This window comes from Pyxicephalus adspersus, chromosome 6 (assembly GCF_032062135.1).
Source record: "Pyxicephalus adspersus chromosome 6, UCB_Pads_2.0, whole genome shotgun sequence".
NCBI classification, from domain to species: Eukaryota; Metazoa; Chordata; class Amphibia; order Anura; family Pyxicephalidae; genus Pyxicephalus; species Pyxicephalus adspersus.
The window spans coordinates 13,160,689-13,178,334 of NC_092863.1; the positions used below are offsets into that span (position 1 = coordinate 13,160,689).

At 39.6% G+C, this 17,646-nt stretch overlaps 1 protein-coding gene across 7 annotated transcripts in view; it reads left to right on the forward strand.

Annotated features, from left to right (window-relative positions):
* The window catches only part of TANC2 (tetratricopeptide repeat, ankyrin repeat and coiled-coil containing 2), a 251,599-nt gene that overhangs the window by 227,356 nt on the left and 6,597 nt on the right, over nt 1–17,646 (forward strand). For all 7 annotated transcript variants that reach the window (XM_072414605.1, XM_072414608.1, XM_072414607.1 and 4 more), the window contains 18 exons: nt 991–1,116; nt 1,284–1,565; nt 1,706–1,833; nt 2,496–2,727; nt 2,815–2,981; nt 3,379–3,986; nt 4,819–4,927; nt 5,586–5,708; nt 5,815–6,051; nt 8,169–8,354; nt 10,288–10,381; nt 10,551–10,684; nt 10,766–10,889; nt 11,761–11,936; nt 12,353–12,485; nt 15,596–15,687; nt 16,625–16,771; nt 17,523–17,623. In XM_072414605.1, the coding sequence (XP_072270706.1) occupies nt 991–1,116; nt 1,284–1,565; nt 1,706–1,833; nt 2,496–2,727; nt 2,815–2,981; nt 3,379–3,986; nt 4,819–4,927; nt 5,586–5,708; nt 5,815–6,051; nt 8,169–8,354; nt 10,288–10,381; nt 10,551–10,684; nt 10,766–10,889; nt 11,761–11,936; nt 12,353–12,485; nt 15,596–15,687; nt 16,625–16,771; nt 17,523–17,623 (3,199 nt within the window). The remainder of the gene's footprint in view (nt 1–990; nt 1,117–1,283; nt 1,566–1,705; nt 1,834–2,495; nt 2,728–2,814; nt 2,982–3,378; nt 3,987–4,818; nt 4,928–5,585; nt 5,709–5,814; nt 6,052–8,168; nt 8,355–10,287; nt 10,382–10,550; nt 10,685–10,765; nt 10,890–11,760; nt 11,937–12,352; nt 12,486–15,595; nt 15,688–16,624; nt 16,772–17,522; nt 17,624–17,646) is intronic.

The window sequence follows — 17,646 nt, forward strand, 5'->3', positions numbered from 1 at the left end:
TGAGGGGGAGGAAAAGAGATACAGGACTGCAGATGGTGGGAGAGAAATGAATCAAGCTTAAATAAACCATTATTGTTAATTAATCTGTTTTTCCTACTTGGACAGGGAAAGAGTTAATCTGATAAACAAACATGTAGTTTTTTGTAAGGCATTTGTGTCAGGAATACACTGGGGTTATGCAGCAATGCAGGTAGCCTTATTCTGCAGTATGTGGCTCAGGGACCAGTGATGAGAATACCAGACACATTTTCCCCAGGATTTCACAAGAATTTGAGGTAATGCTTACACAAATGTTGAGCACTGGACAAATGATAGTAATTTCACTATACTGCACTTGGTGTTACAATTGGTCACACGGGCACGGTTAGATTTTGTTTCAGAGCTCATATTCCAGAATTTGATGATAAGCAGCAACTTTGTAGTGTGAGGCACCTCGGTACCCTACGTGGACATGAAATAGACCTCACACTACACGGCTGTAATTAGTCTGTTGATCTGACCTGGGACGAGATCTGCGTATGGATAATTTTGCAGTAATACATCTGAAATCAGTATATAAACTATAAACAATTATATATACATTATATTAAATATTATATACACTAATCTGCTGCTTTATGAAAAAGCCACGAGTACAGAAAACAGTAGTAAATGAATAATAAATTTCTAGGGATGTGCACAGAATTATTTCACTGGTGCCTCCTGCACACATTTGTCCTATTATAGATGGGTGAAGTGAGTTTCAGTGGCATGCCGTTCAGTGCCTTTGGTTGGGGTCTACAATGATTATTGCTGGTAAAATATAGAGAAGTAAACATACAGCAGTCCCGGTGTTCTTTTTTTTTTTTTGTCAAAGTAGAGTTTAGCTGAGCATGCGTCTAACAGAGATCACGACTGGGGATGACGTTTACCGACATTGTGGTATTCTGTATAAGAAATATATTCTCGGCTTCTATATTCTCATACAAATATACATTATTTACACTTTAGCCACCAGTTCCGCACACCTGGAGGACCTTGCATACTTGGATGAGCAGAGACACACCCCTTTACGTACCTCCTTACGAATGCCACGACAGACCCTTGCCGGACCACGTACTCCACAGGATCTACGAGGTAAGAGCGGCAAGACTATAGTAATCTCAGAAATCGGCCATCATCTCTTTGTTTTGATGATAAAGCTGAAATTGTTTGTGAAATTATCTTTGTTCCTCAGGTTACTAACAAATATGAAAGCTCCCAAGTTATATTTCTGACAACAATCCCTTTTTTTCTTTACTTAGTTCGCTTTGCTCCCTACCGGCCTCCTGACATTTCCCTGAAGCCTTTGTTGTTTGAGGTGCCGAGTATCACCACAGACACCACGTTTGTAGGCCGGGATTGGCTCTTCCATGAGATTGATGCACAGCTACAGAGCGAAGACGAGAGTGTGAATCGGGGTGTAGTAATCTGTGGCAACATAGGTTTTGGGAAAACTGCTATTATTTCTCGGCTGGTATCGCTGAGCTGTCATGGGACACGTATGAGACAGATAGCATCCGACAGCCCCCATGCCTCGCCAAAGCGTGAGTTTCAAAAACTGTTTGTGGGAGAACTGTAAAACGAAAAAAAACTGACCGTTTCCTTTTAGATTATATTAGAATATTGTAAATGTAACACCTGTATCAGATGTTTAATGTCTTGTTTTTTGTTTTTTTTGGAACAGACTCAGAGGCTAATCGTGAAATTGCACAGCCAGGACAGACACATACTGGTATTTCCAGTGGTAGCTGTCCGGGAACTCCTGAAATGCGGAGACGGCAGGAAGAATCCATGAGAAGGATAGCAGCACAGGTAACGAGGACAATGATTAATTAGAACACGTGTTGTTTTCGAAAGTGAGGAAATTCTTATATTGTTTTCTGAAACAAGTCTGTGCTGCAGTCTAAGCAGGCGATGTTTGACTTACACTGCATGAAAAGCTGGTACAAAATCTGTACTGCAGTATTGTGCTGTTATGCAGCCAGGTGAGTCAGAGCATAGACGGCTACATGGTAGTTAGTACTGGCAGAGAAGGGAAGACATGATCTAAAAAGCAGCCTATATACATACGAGTTGTTTGTTTTATATTTCCTGGTGTAAAGGAAAACAGAGTTGTTGATCCTATGAGATTTAGCACCAGTTCTCTAATCTCCCATACAGCTATGGCATAATGAATTACCCTACTTACATGGGCAACAGCTATGACTTTCTATGCTCCAGTTTGCATAAAGCAGACTGTGTCATTTAGAGCATGAACCGTGCAGTAATTTGAGGAGCTGGTGCATGAAGAATGCTGTAGAAGTGTCCTAAGAGTAAGCTAGTGGTAGGTAGTGGCAGTAAAGGTATAAATAGTATGGAAAGTTCTGTAGTTACGGGAGGCATTGCTAAAACTGCGCCAGGCAGGGCATTTCCTTTGCATGACTGAATTCGTTTTTTTTTTAAAGGGAGAACGCTTTTGTTTTTTTGGTCTCCAGGTGGTGGCGTATCACTACTGCCAGGCAGATAACGCATATACCTGCCTAGTCCCCGAGTTTGTTCACAACGTGGCTGCCTTGCTCTGTCGTGCCCCCCAGCTTGTAGCTTACCGAGAACAGCTGCTGCGTGAACCACACTTGCAAAGCCTACTAAGCTTACGCTCCTGCGTGCAGGATCCAGCTGCCTCATTTCGTAGGGGTGTCCTAGAGCCACTGGAAAATCTATACAAAGGTAAATATTAAAGCACCTTGCACACAACTTCTAACAAACACTTTTCTTTAACCTGCAATATCTAAATACAATTTATTTTATTCTCAGAGCGAAAGATTCCCGATGAGGATTTTATCATTCTAATAGATGGGCTTAATGAGGCAGAATTCCACAAGCCGGACTATGGAGACACTATTGTGTCATTTCTGAGCAAGATGATAGGAAAGTTCCCCCACTGGCTGAAACTTATTGTGACTGTGAGAACAACCCTGCAGGTTAGTAAGTCCGGGGAAAATTCCCTCCTTTTATTTTTTTAGATTTTGACTTTTCATGTATCCTATTTTTTCCCCCATATTTCAAAGTCACCACATTATTACTCTGCTGTTTTCTCTTTACTCTGTAGGGTCTTCCATTATTAATTCTGGGTTTTAGCCATCACTCACATTTCAACTGCACTCATTGACTTTTATATTGATCATCATAATAGGGTTTATTGACATAATTTCCCAAAATTCATCACAATGTATGTGTGCGCACCATCATCCACAATCAATCACCTACCATTATCAGATTATTATCAGTCAATGGGAGGAAATTACATGAAACCACAAGTAATAGTTGGAAATGTTTGCACAAATCCCCTTATACATGCTTGATTTATTCCTATAACAGGAGATTACCAAAATGCTTCCCTTCCACCGTATATTTTTGGACCGACTAGAAGAAAACGAGGCCATAGATCAGGATTTACAGGCCTACATACTGCAACGCATTCACAGCAGCTCCGAAATCCAGAACAACATCTCCCTTAATGGAAAAATGGACAACACAACATTTGGAAAGCTCAGTTCCCATCTAAAGACTTTGAGCCAGGGCTCCTATTTGTACCTGAAGCTTACTTTTGACCTTATAGAAAAGGGCTACCTTGTACTCAAGAGCTCCAGTTATAAGGTGGTTCCTGTGTCTCTGTCAGAGGTCTACCTCTTACAGTGTAACATGAGATTCCCAACCCAATCCTCTTTTGAGAGGGCTCTCCCTCTTCTCAATGTTGCGGTAGCTTCCCTTCATCCCTTGACTGACGAGCACATCTTCCAGGCCATTAATGCAGGCAGTGTGGATGGAGGTCTGGAGTGGGAGGACTTTCAACAACGAATGGAGAACCTATCTATGTTCCTCATTAAAAGAAGGGACCTGACTCGAATGTTTGTTCATCCTTCCTTCAGGGAATGGCTAATTTGGAGAGAGGATGGAGAGAAGACCAAGTTTCTATGTGACCCAAGGTGAGCAAGTTTTATGTCTGCTTAGTATTGCCAGTTATTTGTCTCTACTCCATATGTTATGGCCTAGTGTATGTATATGAGGCATGTATATTTAGTATTGTACAGTGATCTCAGTTCGGAACTTCTACCTAAGCCTTCATGGGACTCGATGTAAGGTTCTATTATTATCTGTCATATTCTGCTGCTGATATTTATGCATTAGTCTATTTATTAATTTCTTACAAGTTTCAAAAGACAATACTGTTTTTATTGAGAATCTGAGACTAGAAAATGGAAACAAACAGTGCTAGGGAGTAATTAGAGCTTTTTATGTGGCAGTGTCTGTAAAACATGTAAACTTAACACATCTTGTTATATTTAGCAATGTTCCTGATAATATTTGCAGCTCTTTAAGAATTTTTCACTTTTGGGACAAACAGTTGTAAGTGTGAAAATAAAATCTAAAATGTATTTCTTAGCAAATCCTGAATTTCAAGCTCAAGATCTAACTGCCTATTTGCAATCTCCTCTGTTTGAATGTTATTATATATATATCATTTAGTATTTCTGTAGTTTTCCTTTACTTATATTTGTCATTTTAAGCTAAAGCTCTAAATCTTACTCCTCTTTGTATATAATATTATTTGTAGGAATATCTAAATATGTTTATGTGTACAATTTGGTGTATCCTATACCGTCCAGGGTTGCAGGAATTCCTTTTTAATTATTTGTCTTAGTATGGAGCAAATTAGAAAGATAAATTGTTCACCGTTATACTTTTATGCCCTGTGGCGTTGTTGGCCATACATTGAGCCCTTGATAACCCTGTAATCACCCTGCGTGTCTTTTTCAGGAGTGGACATATCCTGCTGGCTTTCTGGTTCTCTCGTCAGGAGGGGAAGCTGAACAGACAGCAAACAATAGAGCTTGGGCACCACATACTGAAAGCACATATCTTTAAGGTACAAAATGCACTAAAACTGGATACTGTCATAGTAGAATACAAGGGATATCTATATTTTCACTTCTTTCTCTTTTTTTTTTTTTTTTTTTTTTTTTTTTTTTTTTAACAACTTTGCATTTATATTGCATAATTCCTAACATATGGGATAGAATAGAATAGAAATTTGTTTTTTAGCACCTGAGATTTAAAGGACGCCTCAGTCATATCCTTAAGTGGTACATGATTTTAAATATTCTTGCTAAAATCAAAAATGGTTATACCATTCTTAGCACTACATTGTATTCAGTTTTTTTCTGGGGTAATAATACATTCAGGAGGGAACCACAGAGATACAGAAGTAAAGAGTAAGTATAAAGATCTGAACTCATACATAGTCTCATTATATTACTTATCCCATCCTCACTCCATGTAGTCAAAGATGACTCCTTATTGTATTGTTTATGTGACCAATACACATAAGGAACAGAAATTGGGCTAAACATATAAAATATGAGAATATTTGGGAATCATACACAGTTCTTCTTTGGAACAGTCTTAAAAAAAACAAAACTGTCAGATATTTTGCTTTTCAAGTTTTTTGTCTGTGAACTTTTGTTAAAAGTAAAAGGAAATGTTCTAAATAATGCAGCATTTTGCCATCATTTTGGCATTTATAGGGTCTCAGCAAGAAAGTTGGCGTTTCTTCATCTATCTTGCAAGCCCTGTGGCTATCCTACAGCACAGATGGCCTCTCCATGGCCCTAGCATCTCTCAGAAATCTCTATACTCCCAACATCAAGGTGAGTCCTTTATACTGAAAACAATTACTGTAGAACCTACAAAAAAATGTTTCTTCATACTTTCAGAACTATGATTTCAATGATATTGCTTTGTGTTATCCCTTAGGTGAGCCGCCTCCTGATCACAGGTGGAGCTAATATTAATTACCGAACTGAAGTGCTGAACAATGCCCCCATCCTGTGTGTTCAAGCCCATTTGGGATACACAGAGATGGTGGCTCTGCTGCTCGAGTTTGCGGTCAATGTGGATGCCAGTTCCGAGAGTGGAATGACCCCTCTAGCGTATGCGGCTGCTGCAGGTCACCTGACTATCGCTATGCTTTTGTGCAAGAGGAAAGCTAAGGTGAGCGTGATCAAGTCTGTTACAGAATAATAAAATGATTTAACAGTGGTTTTGAAGAGTTGTAATGCTTTCAGATTCTGAAAATTTAATCAATACTGAGATGTTCACACCTTGCTACATACATCATAAAAACCAGGGAAGTTCCGCCCGATAAATATGTTTGTTTTACAATCGTTAATGTAAACTTATTACAAAGATGGTTTGCAAGTCATTAAACCATAGATGCAACTATGGGATTACAGTAAGTGAAAGTAGTGAAGGTTTTAAAAGACAGAAGATGGGTAGGCAAGTTTGGGTCTTTTAAATGAGAAGAAAGCAGGAGCAGGCCAATTAGAACAAAGAAGACCATTCCAGAGAGTCAGGGCAGCTCTAGAAAAGTTGTGCATGCAACGAGGTTATGAGTGAGGAAGAAGTCATTAGTAGGTCATTGGAGGAGTGAAAAGAAAGGCTAGAAGTGTATTTTTTTTTACCAGGTCAGAAAGGTAAGTGGGACAAGAACTGAATCTGATTCTAAGGTGAACTGGAAGCCAATGAAGAGAACTACAAAGAGATGCAGCAGAAAAGGAGCGGTGGGAAGGATGGATAAGTCTGCTGCAGCATTCACAAAAGATTGTAGAGAAGAGAGTCGGGTTAGTGGAATACCAGAGAGGAGAGGATGTTACAGTAGTCCAGACAAGAGATAATAGCGTGTACAAGGAGTTTGGTGGTCTCGGGGGACACGTAAGGGTGGCTTTTGGAGATGTTGCGTTGGTGAAAGTGGCAGGACCTGGAATTGCTCTGAATACAAGGGGTACATGACAGGGCAGAATCAAAGGTGACGCCAAGACAACGTGCCTGAGGGGAGGGATGAATAACAGTGTCGGGGGTGGATGTGGAATCCGAGGGGGGAATATGAGGAGTTTGGTTTCATCCAGGTTGAGTCAGGGGTGAAGAGAGAGGTTGTGGGGGGGACCAGAGTTGGGTGAGATGCCACCAGAAAGTAGCAGTAGTAGGTGCAGGAGCACAGACAGAGAAAGCTGGAGAGTGAAGGAGCAGGGAGACAGGGAGGTATCAGACTGGGGAGGAAGAGAGAGGGAATAGAGCCAGCAAACGCTCAGGGTGAATGATACATTGTAACAGATAATTGTGAACCACAGGAATACATTAAACTGTTGCAAAGTCTGTGTGACAGGCAGCTGTAGTAAAAGTTGTAGTAAGGCTGTAAAACAGCTTGTTGAGTGCCAGGAGTGAGATATGAAGAATCAGTGAGTTGGCTTGGTGAAAAGGCAGGTAAGAATAGCAGCAGCAGAAGTTGTGTTGGAGTTCAGGTGAAAAGATAATGGTGATTCAGTCCACAGGAATTACAGAGTGTAGTGATGTGTCCAATTCTGTTTCAGTTTCTTACTCTATTCCCTGGATTTATTCCCATCGCACTTATAATTTGGTACTTGGATATTGGACACACGACCAGGGTCCCGTGTGACCTTGCCTGATGTTTAAATAGAAGTGCTTTGGGCCCTGAATACAGATGGACTGATGGGAGAAACAAAGAATTTGGGATATCAGTTGAACCTGGGTAGGGGAGGGGTTAGCAGGGCAATAAATATCAATGAGCACTCAACCGATTACAAAAATACATTTATTTAAAATTAGGTTTATATGTTTAGTTTCCATGTGTTGGTGGCTTTGATATCTAGTCACAGAACTGTTCATTTATCAGTATCATCTGTCCTATAACTGTAACAATGCAGAAAATGTAATTTAGTGCTGCCAGGAATTAATTAGATGGTATGTTGTATTTTTGTGTGGCTGTATTATGTTATACATGCCATACACACAGCACACTCCTGCAGGTAAAACCACAGGCTTGATTTGAGGGGCTGCATACTATGCAGACATTCTGTCCTCGCCCCCACATAACCCAGTGCCTGGGAACCTGCCCAAGCCTGCAGGTTATTCACTTGACAGTTGAATGACTGCCAGACAACATGGCAACATAGAAAAAGAAAAAAGGTAAATGGCACAGAATGTGACAAGTAATCATTGGTTTGCATTCACCAAGCCCTATTTAAACAAGAATTTATATATAAATATAAATACAAACATCTGATCTGTTCCTCTTTTCTCTGCACCTACAGGTGGATCTCTTGGATAAGAACGGGCAGTGTGCGCTGGTCCACGCTGCTCTTAGGGGCCACCTCGAGGTAGTGAAATACCTTATTCAGTGTGACTGGACGATAGCTGGACAACAACCGGGAGTGCTAAAGAAGAGTCAAGCAATCCAGCAAGCACTGATTGCAGCTGCCAGCATGGGATACTCAGAGGTAAGAAGTTTGGTATCTAGTATAAAAAGAAAAATGACAAAGCCTATTTAGAGATGATAGTAGAAGGTACCCGAGGTTCATGGGAAAGGAATATATGGATATGAAATGATTAAAAATGTGTGCTACTCATTTCAAAGTTTTGTCAAAATAGGCTAATACAATTTTCTTTTTTTATTTTTTTTTCTTTTGTACCCCCTGGAGTATTACTTACATTCAAACAACAATCAGGTCTAAACAAGACTGGTCCCGTGGTTTGTTAAAGCAGAATACAGAATAAGAATTAGCACATAGCCTCCAACAGAACACACACACTCATTTCCACTTTCCAAATTCTTAACAGCTTGACATTCAAGAATATAGGAACTTTTCTGTAAGTAATCTGCAGAGAATCCTCTAGTTGAACTGGGGGGGGTGCAGCGGGAATTTCAAATTATTTTGTATTGTATTCAATACAAAATAACTGTATTGAATGCAGTACACTGGATTTATATGTCAAAAAGCAGTACATTGTGACTCTCATGAAAATTTATTTTACAGTATATTATAATAGTATGAGTATAATATTTATTTTTTTTAAAAAAAACATTTTTAAAAAAAATATTTTAAAACATATATATATATTTTTTTACATGATTTTGTGTTTCAAACTTTATTATTCTTATACTGTTAGAATATACTGTAAAATAATTTTTCATGAAAAACTATGCACCGCTTTTAGACATAAATCCAGACCGAAATGAACCGCCCAGGAGTTTATTTGTTAGTATTCTTTCTTCCATCTTTTATTTTAGATTTGTAATAATAAAATCTACATTGGAAGGGTCTATACTTTCATAATGTCCATTTGAGGTCTTCTGTCTCAAGATGTGTGCAAAGAATCAAGTATCAAAGTATTAAGTTCACACTGTGAAATTAAAGTCTGGCCTTGTTTGCCCCTGGAATGCAGGTTAAAAAGCTTTGTTTAATCATGCCACAGTGTGACAGTTTAGATTAAAGGTGAGGTGTAACGTTAAATGAAAGGTGGCACCAGATTGTTAGGTGTATTAGGCAAGAGGTTATCTGCTGGATGGTAAATATTGCTCCCTGTTATGCCAAATTAGTTTAAATAGCACCTGCATTAGGGTCTAGGACAACAAGCTTTGCGTGCTTCAAGCGAGTTTTGCATTCCCATAGATGTTTATAGGAACACAGGTCAGAAGTAAGTGAACAGCAGCTGTCAGTACATTGTAAATGATCTTGAGAGTGTGTCAGACTTACACAGGTCCTTCAGAAAACGGTTTATGATGTAAAATGGATACAATGATCCATTCCTTGATACGATAAAAGAGCCCAGTAAGAGGAGTGTTGGACTTTTTAATCCCTTGGGTTGACTGACCATTTATATGAGATAAAGGAAAGAGAGTTACATTGTAATGAAAGACCAGATTTGATTCCTTACTCATGTATTTGTTTCTGAAATAAAACAAACAGCCAATGTGTTTGTTTAAGGAAATTATATTCTTTCAGCTGAGTTTTTTCTAGAGAAATTGTCCTTTTGTTGGTATTGGTACATTCTCACATTTGTTGGTAAGGACTTTGAAAAACAAACCCTGATTTGGGATAGTACATCTCATCATCACATACATCCACTATTATAGCCTTTCTCAACCTTTTTAACACGGAGGTAACCTTTAAACAACTTTCAGTTCTTAGAGTACTTTCTTGTGGTGACCAGTAAGATAAATGTCACTAAAAAAATTGAGCATTAGTTAAACTGACCTGTGAGGCACCAATTGCTTATTACTTGAGTAACCCCTAGCAAACTCTGGAGAAATCGGAGGGAACCACAGAACCCCAGTGGAGAAACACTGCACTATTAAATATTATTTGAAATCATTTTTATTTTTGGACATGCTACAGCAGTTCACTATTTAACATGTGTCCTAATTTTCAGATTGTTTCTTACCTCCTGGACTTACCAGAAAAGGATGAAGAAGAGGAACAGAGAGCTCAGATCAACAGCTTTGATAGTCTGTGGGGAGAGACAGGTGAGGGCTGAGAGTCTGAACATTTTTGGGTATTCTGTAATCAGGTCATTGTAATGTCCCGGTTTCAGTCATGGCTTTGTTTTCTGACCCTTTATCATCCATCACTATCTCAGTATTCTGTCCTTTTCTTCTTAAATAACTATTCTTCATCTCGTCCCCTTACCCACAGCTCTCACAGCTGCCGCAGGCCGTGGAAAGCTGGAGGTCTGTCGCCTACTGTTAGAACAAGGGGCTGCAGTATCCCAACCTAACCGGAGAGGCGTTGTTCCAATATTCAGTGCCGTCCGACAAGGACATTGGCAGGTAACAATGGCGATGGTCTCTCTGGTTTGTATGGGAAAATATTCAAAGGCTGAGCAAACTGACTAACTTTTTCTTTCATAGATTGTTGACTTGCTGCTTACACATGGTGCGGACGTTAACATGGCCGACAAGCAGGGCCGTACTCCATTAATGACTGCGGCTTCAGAAGGACACGTAGCCACTGTGGAGTTTCTGCTGGCACAAGGTTAGTAGAACCACATGGTTGTATGTGTAATTGTAATATTGTGTTCGTAAAACAAAAAATATTTTTTCTAAAATTTTTATGTGTCGAGCCTGACGTAAACCTTATTTTGTTTTAGAGATGGGGAAGTACTTTGTAGCTTTTATCACATATCCTCATCTAGATTGATAGTTTTTGAAGAGATACAAACTAACTCTTCATTTGATATACTAAAGAGAGGGAAAGTTTCCACCCAAGGACAGGAAGTGTGTTACTGGTAGGATCACCTGGAAAAATAAAAGAAAAAACATGGAAAAAAAAAAAGGAAAATAAATACAACAGTTGTTAAGGTTTAGATGCATGTTTTACTTTTTTGTTCCGAATAGAACTAATCAAGTTTAGGACATGCCATTTGCTTGACATTGTTTTGAAACATTTATTTCTTTCCAATAAATAATATAATGTTATGATTGTTTACCATAGGTATTATTATTTTACTATAGTGGACTTTAATAAATGCAGCTTTGTGCAGACTTTCTGCCGTGTTGGAATTGGTATCCAGCTAATGTTGCACCCTATTGTAATTTTGATGGGCGCAGATTTTCTACATATATTTTACTAGTAATTAGCCAAAAAATGATTATTTTGCATTCTGTTTTAGAGCCAGCAGGTGGAGCTTTAAGGCTTCTCTTCCCATTTTAAAGTCTATGTTTGTGTCCCTAAACTGATTGATTATTAGCAGCAAGAGTTTGCACCTCAGTTTTGGAAACGTTTATGTAATGTAAACTGACCACAAACCCTGTAATCATTAGGTTAAGTCTGACTATATTTATGTCACTGCTGCATTGTAGCAAGCTAAGCTTTTCTAAGAAAGCCAATTTGTTGTACCTTTTAGGAGCTTCCATAGGCCTCATGGATAAGGAAGGTCTGACAGCTTTAAGCTGGGCTTGTCTGAAGGGGCACCTTTCTGTGGTAAGATCACTGGTAGAAAATGGAGCGGCTACCGACCATGCTGACAAGAATGGACGGACGCCCCTGGATCTCGCAGCCTTCTATGGGGATGCTGAAGTGGTGAGTGATCCTCGTGCTACATTATTCTGCTGTATATCAGTCAGTCAGTCATCAGTTCTGGCTATAGAATGATCTCTTGTCAGAGCAATAGGCACAAATGGAGCTACAGATAGTTCCTGGAACTGTACAACAGGGGAATCCTCTGTAATTTTTTCTTTAGACCTGTCATATACACATTACCAAAGAAAATAGATATTGAATAAAATTGCTTGATTCTGCTCCAGTATTTAGGTTTATAAGGCCATGTGCAGCCCAGCTACTGTACGCTGTATCATTTACAGTACAGTTTTCAACTTGGAACAGCTGCTGTTGCCACCTTTTGATAGCTACACCTTTCTTTCCACTGCTCTGTACAGGACAATTAGTAGCAAATCGGCAGGTCCCCATAAACTTCACTTGTTTCTTTTTGTTGACAGGTTCAGTTTTTGGTGGACCACGGTGCAATGATCGAGCACGTGGATTACAGTGGAATGCGTCCACTGGACAGAGCTGTGGGTTGCAGAAACACTTCAGTTGTTGTGGCTCTTTTAAAGAAAGGAGCCAAAATAGGTAAGTGACAAAGCGGCAACATGCAATTGCTGCCTCCTTTGTTCTACAAAAAGTTTCAGATGTCCAGATGTTAAGTTTCCATTGTGTTTAATGTCAGTATAAACAAACAAACAGGCTTGCATGTTCTTTGTCAGCTTCAGCTTAATATTGAGGAACTAGGATCCTATTGCACCTTTATGACTAAAACCAGCGCAGCGACTATTAACCAACAAACACTGACTAGCTTGCCAGCTTTCTAATAAAATTTTCAATGCCTGGCACAGCAGAATCCATTTATAACCCCCCTATTGCTGGAATCTTTCTTTGTCGCTGCGTATCTTAATGTCTATCAATCACTGGTTAGCTGCGTTCCTCACTGCCCCGTCACACTGCTGCTTGTTGATGATCTGCTGCTCAGACATTAAGCTTCTGTGCTCGCTGCTCTCTCACTCCTGCTACATGGTTTGTTTTCTCTCCTCCGTCACTCCATCTGTTTATCGCCAACGCTCCCTCTCACTACCTCGGTGTTTGTTTGTTGCTTTCTAACACCAACACCAACCTGTTCCTTCCTGTTTTACCTGGTTCCCAACGTTTTCCTTTCTTTATACTCTGCACCTCCACTTTGTCTCTTTCAATCACTTTGCTCCGTTTCCCTCTTATCCCAACTTTTCAACCCCCTCCATCTCTTGCCTGTATATCCTCCAAACTACTTCCATTGATCACTTGGCGCACACTTTTTTTTCTTCCTCCGTTTTGTTATCCACTCTGACCTTCTTTGCTGCTTAAAGGCTGTCAGACCTTACCGAGCCGACCCAAAGGTTAGAACTTGCTCTCTTCCCAGCTTTGCTCCACGTGCTTACCTACTCACTAGCACTAGAAATAGCTGAATCACCGACGTAGTTTACAAAGCACTTACCCCCTGTCTGACACTGTGCAGTGGATTCCCAGAGAGGTTTTCTTCATTTTGAAATATGATTTTGTAAAGCAACGCTGGCTGTGTTGATTTAGGGCCCCCTAGTGGTCGTCTTGTGGTTTTGCTTTGTAAATTGGCACAATCCTGGATGCAGTTTATATTACCATAAACTAAAATCTTTCTGGTTACCTTATGCACAGCTGACAATCCCACGTATGTATATTTTAGGATAAATTCCATTTAAAATTAATATCCATACCCTAAAATCAAATCTTAAGAAATAATGTTTCAAAGATTGATCAGGAAAGAGCTAAACTCTGCACTAAGTGAGGAAGTGACACCGTATAGCCATGGTTTGTGGTGTATTTACCAGCAGACCATTCTGTCTTCAGGACACTGCAGGAAGCACTTAATGATTTTAAGGTGCATTTCCCCCTCAGAGAATCCTCAGCTCTTTCTGTTTCTCTGTAAGATGTCAGTTCTCACTGCAATACACACAGAGCCCTCCTACTTCCAGTCCCTGTGCAACACTTTAATGAGAGTATGTGGCTGCATAGAATGTCTGAGGATTTTCTGGGCAGGAAAAAGAACTTTGCCGCTATTGGGCATACACTGGGAGAGCGGAGATTCTGCTGCAGTATATTAGGGACAACACAGAGTTAAGTGAAGTTTACACATTACACATATTACTCCCTAGTTCTGTTGCAAAGTATTTCTTAAGTATGGGGAAAGGACCATTCGTGAGTAATCAAAATCTACAAACTGCCACTTGTACTACTATGTGATACATTTGTTGTTGTTAAAACATTTCAAGCCTGCAAATAAGGTTCAACAATAAGGATAACTCCATTGTTAAACTCATTTTATTTATATTAAGGGACAAAGAAAAAGTTTGAAAAAATACCCCATTACCTTTATACTAACTTTATTTGACTTGTGGTTTAGGAATGGTCATGGGAGGTCCAGGTCTCATGTAAAACATGTCTATCTATAGCACCGTATTACACATGTGCAGAGTCCTACAGCCATATTCATGAATTTCCCTGAGCTTTGAAAGACATTGAACTGCACAGATATGGCTGAGGCATTTCTTGCTACCTTTTTAACATGGGGAGCTCTCGAAATAACATTTAGGTCTTAAGGGAACTCCAGACAATAATTACTATAGACACAGCTCACGGTACAAGAGGATGGTAGTCGGTGGGAATAAATCACCCATACGTTGGCAAGAGTTTCACCCTTAGATTGCCAAAAAAAAAGATCCCTAATGTCAACTAAACTGCTGATCGATCAAGGGACGCCTAGCAAGGAGGAACCTTAGTTGGGAAACATTGCTCTAAACTGTACAACGCAGACAGGCTGAATGATCAGCGTTTACACTGGCTTGGTCAATGTAGAGGAAAGACCACGCTCATATTCATATTTTCAAAAAATTGTGCATAAAAATCATGATGGATAATAGCAGAAATATGAAAGGAATAAAAGTTAAATGGGTGGCTACATTTACTAACACCATCTAACATGCATTTTTGAATTGGGAACCTTACTGGGTGTCAGTCTGACCAAAGTGTCTGAAAAAAAACTTTTGTTTCCCCTTTCTTTTGTTTTAACTTGCATACGAAAAAATACAAATTAGAATGTGATTGGTTGCTGCTGGCATCATATACACTTCCTGTGTCAGATGTTTTGATAAATCTGTTTTTGTAAATACCAGAAATGAAGACAAACTAGAAGTGAGGTCACACTTATAGCTTAGGTACACGTTACTTCCCCAGAACTCTCTTCTTTCTCCTCACCGCACATTTACAAAACTTGCTGAGGCTGAAACATTGGCTAATTCTATGTTTTTATTCCCGACGTGCTTTTGTATTTTTTTAAAAGTGTAAATATCACAGAGTTGTGCATTAGTAAAGCCAAGTAGTTAGCGATTTTTCAGCCTTTACTAGTTTCGAAATAATCCTCCCACCCCTCCTGGATAAAAAAAACACATTCAAACACAAACGCATTCAAAACTATATTTGTTCCCCAGGTCCCAGTATTATTATCCCTACCCAACATTCAGCCCTGGTCTCTCTTGTTTCACCCTGTCCTTTCTGTCTCCCATTTGTATGACCCCAATGTTGTATCTCTTCCTTCTCTTGCCCCCCCTTCTCCCCATTTGGTTCTTCCCTTGCATTGTATTAGTTTTTTTACCCATCATGCATCCTGTACACTACAGGTCCAGCCACCTGGGCCATGGCAACGTCCAAGCCAGACATCATGATCATTCTGCTGAGTAAACTGATGGAAGAGGGAGACATGTTCTACAAGGTGAGGAGACTGGGGGAAGTTTTAAGATGCAAATGGAATAAGATGGTTTTGAATGGAGAAAGGTGATCAGGAGAGAGAGGTCAGGATAGAAGGATGTTGGTGAGCTTGCAATAACAGAGGGTGGACTACAGCTGAAAAAGAAAAGCCATGATATAATGCTTGGGATTTCCACTTCCAGCAAGATAGCAGTCTTTGACACGTGTGATTTGATATCAAAACATATCAAAGTGTCCTTTATACAAATAACTACGTGGCCCAGAGCAGAGCATTTCCATCCTTAAAACTTTGCAACAAGGCAGCACAGACAGTCAGCTGGCTTTTTTTGGATTTCATGTGTAAGAAAGGTTCCCTTGATTACAGCTTGCTTTAAAAATTGGCATAATTAGATATGTATCAAGGACTTGTAAATACACTTTGCAACCGTCTTTACTTCCAACCCTTCTAGTCAAGGTTTCTGCAGTCCCATCACACCTATCGTAATCACTTAAAGTCTGCACAAAGTAAAGCATTCTCTGATCCTGACATTTCAGGTATCAGACAATCGCTTTGTAACACATGGGGGCACAGTTTGTGCTTGTTATCCCTACACAGAGGACTTTTGTATACAAAGGTGTGGTACTGTCAAGACAATTGGCATCTTTAAAAAAAGGCCTCCAGTAAAGTCCAAAACATCACAGACAGGAAGACCATTAAATTCTTTCTAAAAGTGGGAATCACCCAAGGGGTCTTGTATCAGGTAGAGAGCGAGTGTCATGGTGTCTGAGGATTTGTGTTTCCTCATGCAACCTTTAATCCTCTCCCTTTTTTATTAGTCTTAAGAAGTCTGACTAGAGAAAACACGCAGACTTTGTTCTAGAGAGAAGTTTGTTAATAGCTTCAGGGAGATGAACTGTTAGAGGACATGGTATTTGTGAGTACAATGCCTTTGCTCCCTCAGAAAGGGAAAGTAAAAGAAGCGGCACAGAGATACCAGTACGCCATGAAGAAGTTTCCTCGGGAGGGATTTGGAGAAGATCTGAAGACTTTTAGAGAACTCAAGGTGTCACTTCTACTCAATTTGTCTCGCTGCCGTCGGAAGATGAATGTAAGTGATAAGCGTCTTTTTGATTTTTCCTTCAATACACTGGATTTTGTATGCATTTACGTGCCTTAAAAGTAGCCACCTTTAGATGACTCTTTATCTCCTATAAACATGAGTAACCTTATAGAGATATTGACAAGAACGATAGTGGTATTAATTCACCAATTATACAAATTTTCTTTTTGTCTAATTTATGAAGGTGGTGATTGGTAAATAAGATCGTCTCTTTTCAGCAGGATCGCATTATGTAGCAAATCACATTCTAACATTTACAAAGGAAAGATGGTGATTTGCAATTACAACTCACTAGATAGAGCTCACCACCTTTATGGGATTTGTTTCAAACACCCTTTTTATCACGTCTGGACAAAAAAGGGTGTTTTGATGATGAACTATTTAGAATAATTGCGGTACAGCAATCAATTCCCGATTGGCAACATATAAGGTCTGATCACTTTTCGATAAATGCAGCAATATAAAAGTGGAAATCAGAAAATACAAAATAGAGGTAAAAAGAAGTTGCGATCTTCATCCGATCACCACAGTATAATAAATCGGTCCCTGTATTTGCTGTCGGGTAATTTCCTGCTATTTTTTGCAAGAGAACCTCTACCTATCAAAAACTTCTGTCCTTTCCAGGTGATTTGCTTCTTTTGTGTTTAGTTACTGCGCTGGCCTTTACAGTTCCCACGTATTATTATCACAGCTACAATTTGGTATATTTTTAATAACGACACATTTCTATGTATTACAGGACTTTGGAATGGCAGAGGAGTTTGCCACCAAGGCTCTGGAGTTAAAACCAAAATCATATGAGGCGTTTTATGCTCGAGCTAGAGCCAAGCGGAGCAGTAGGTAAGAAAGTGATTTGTTCAGGA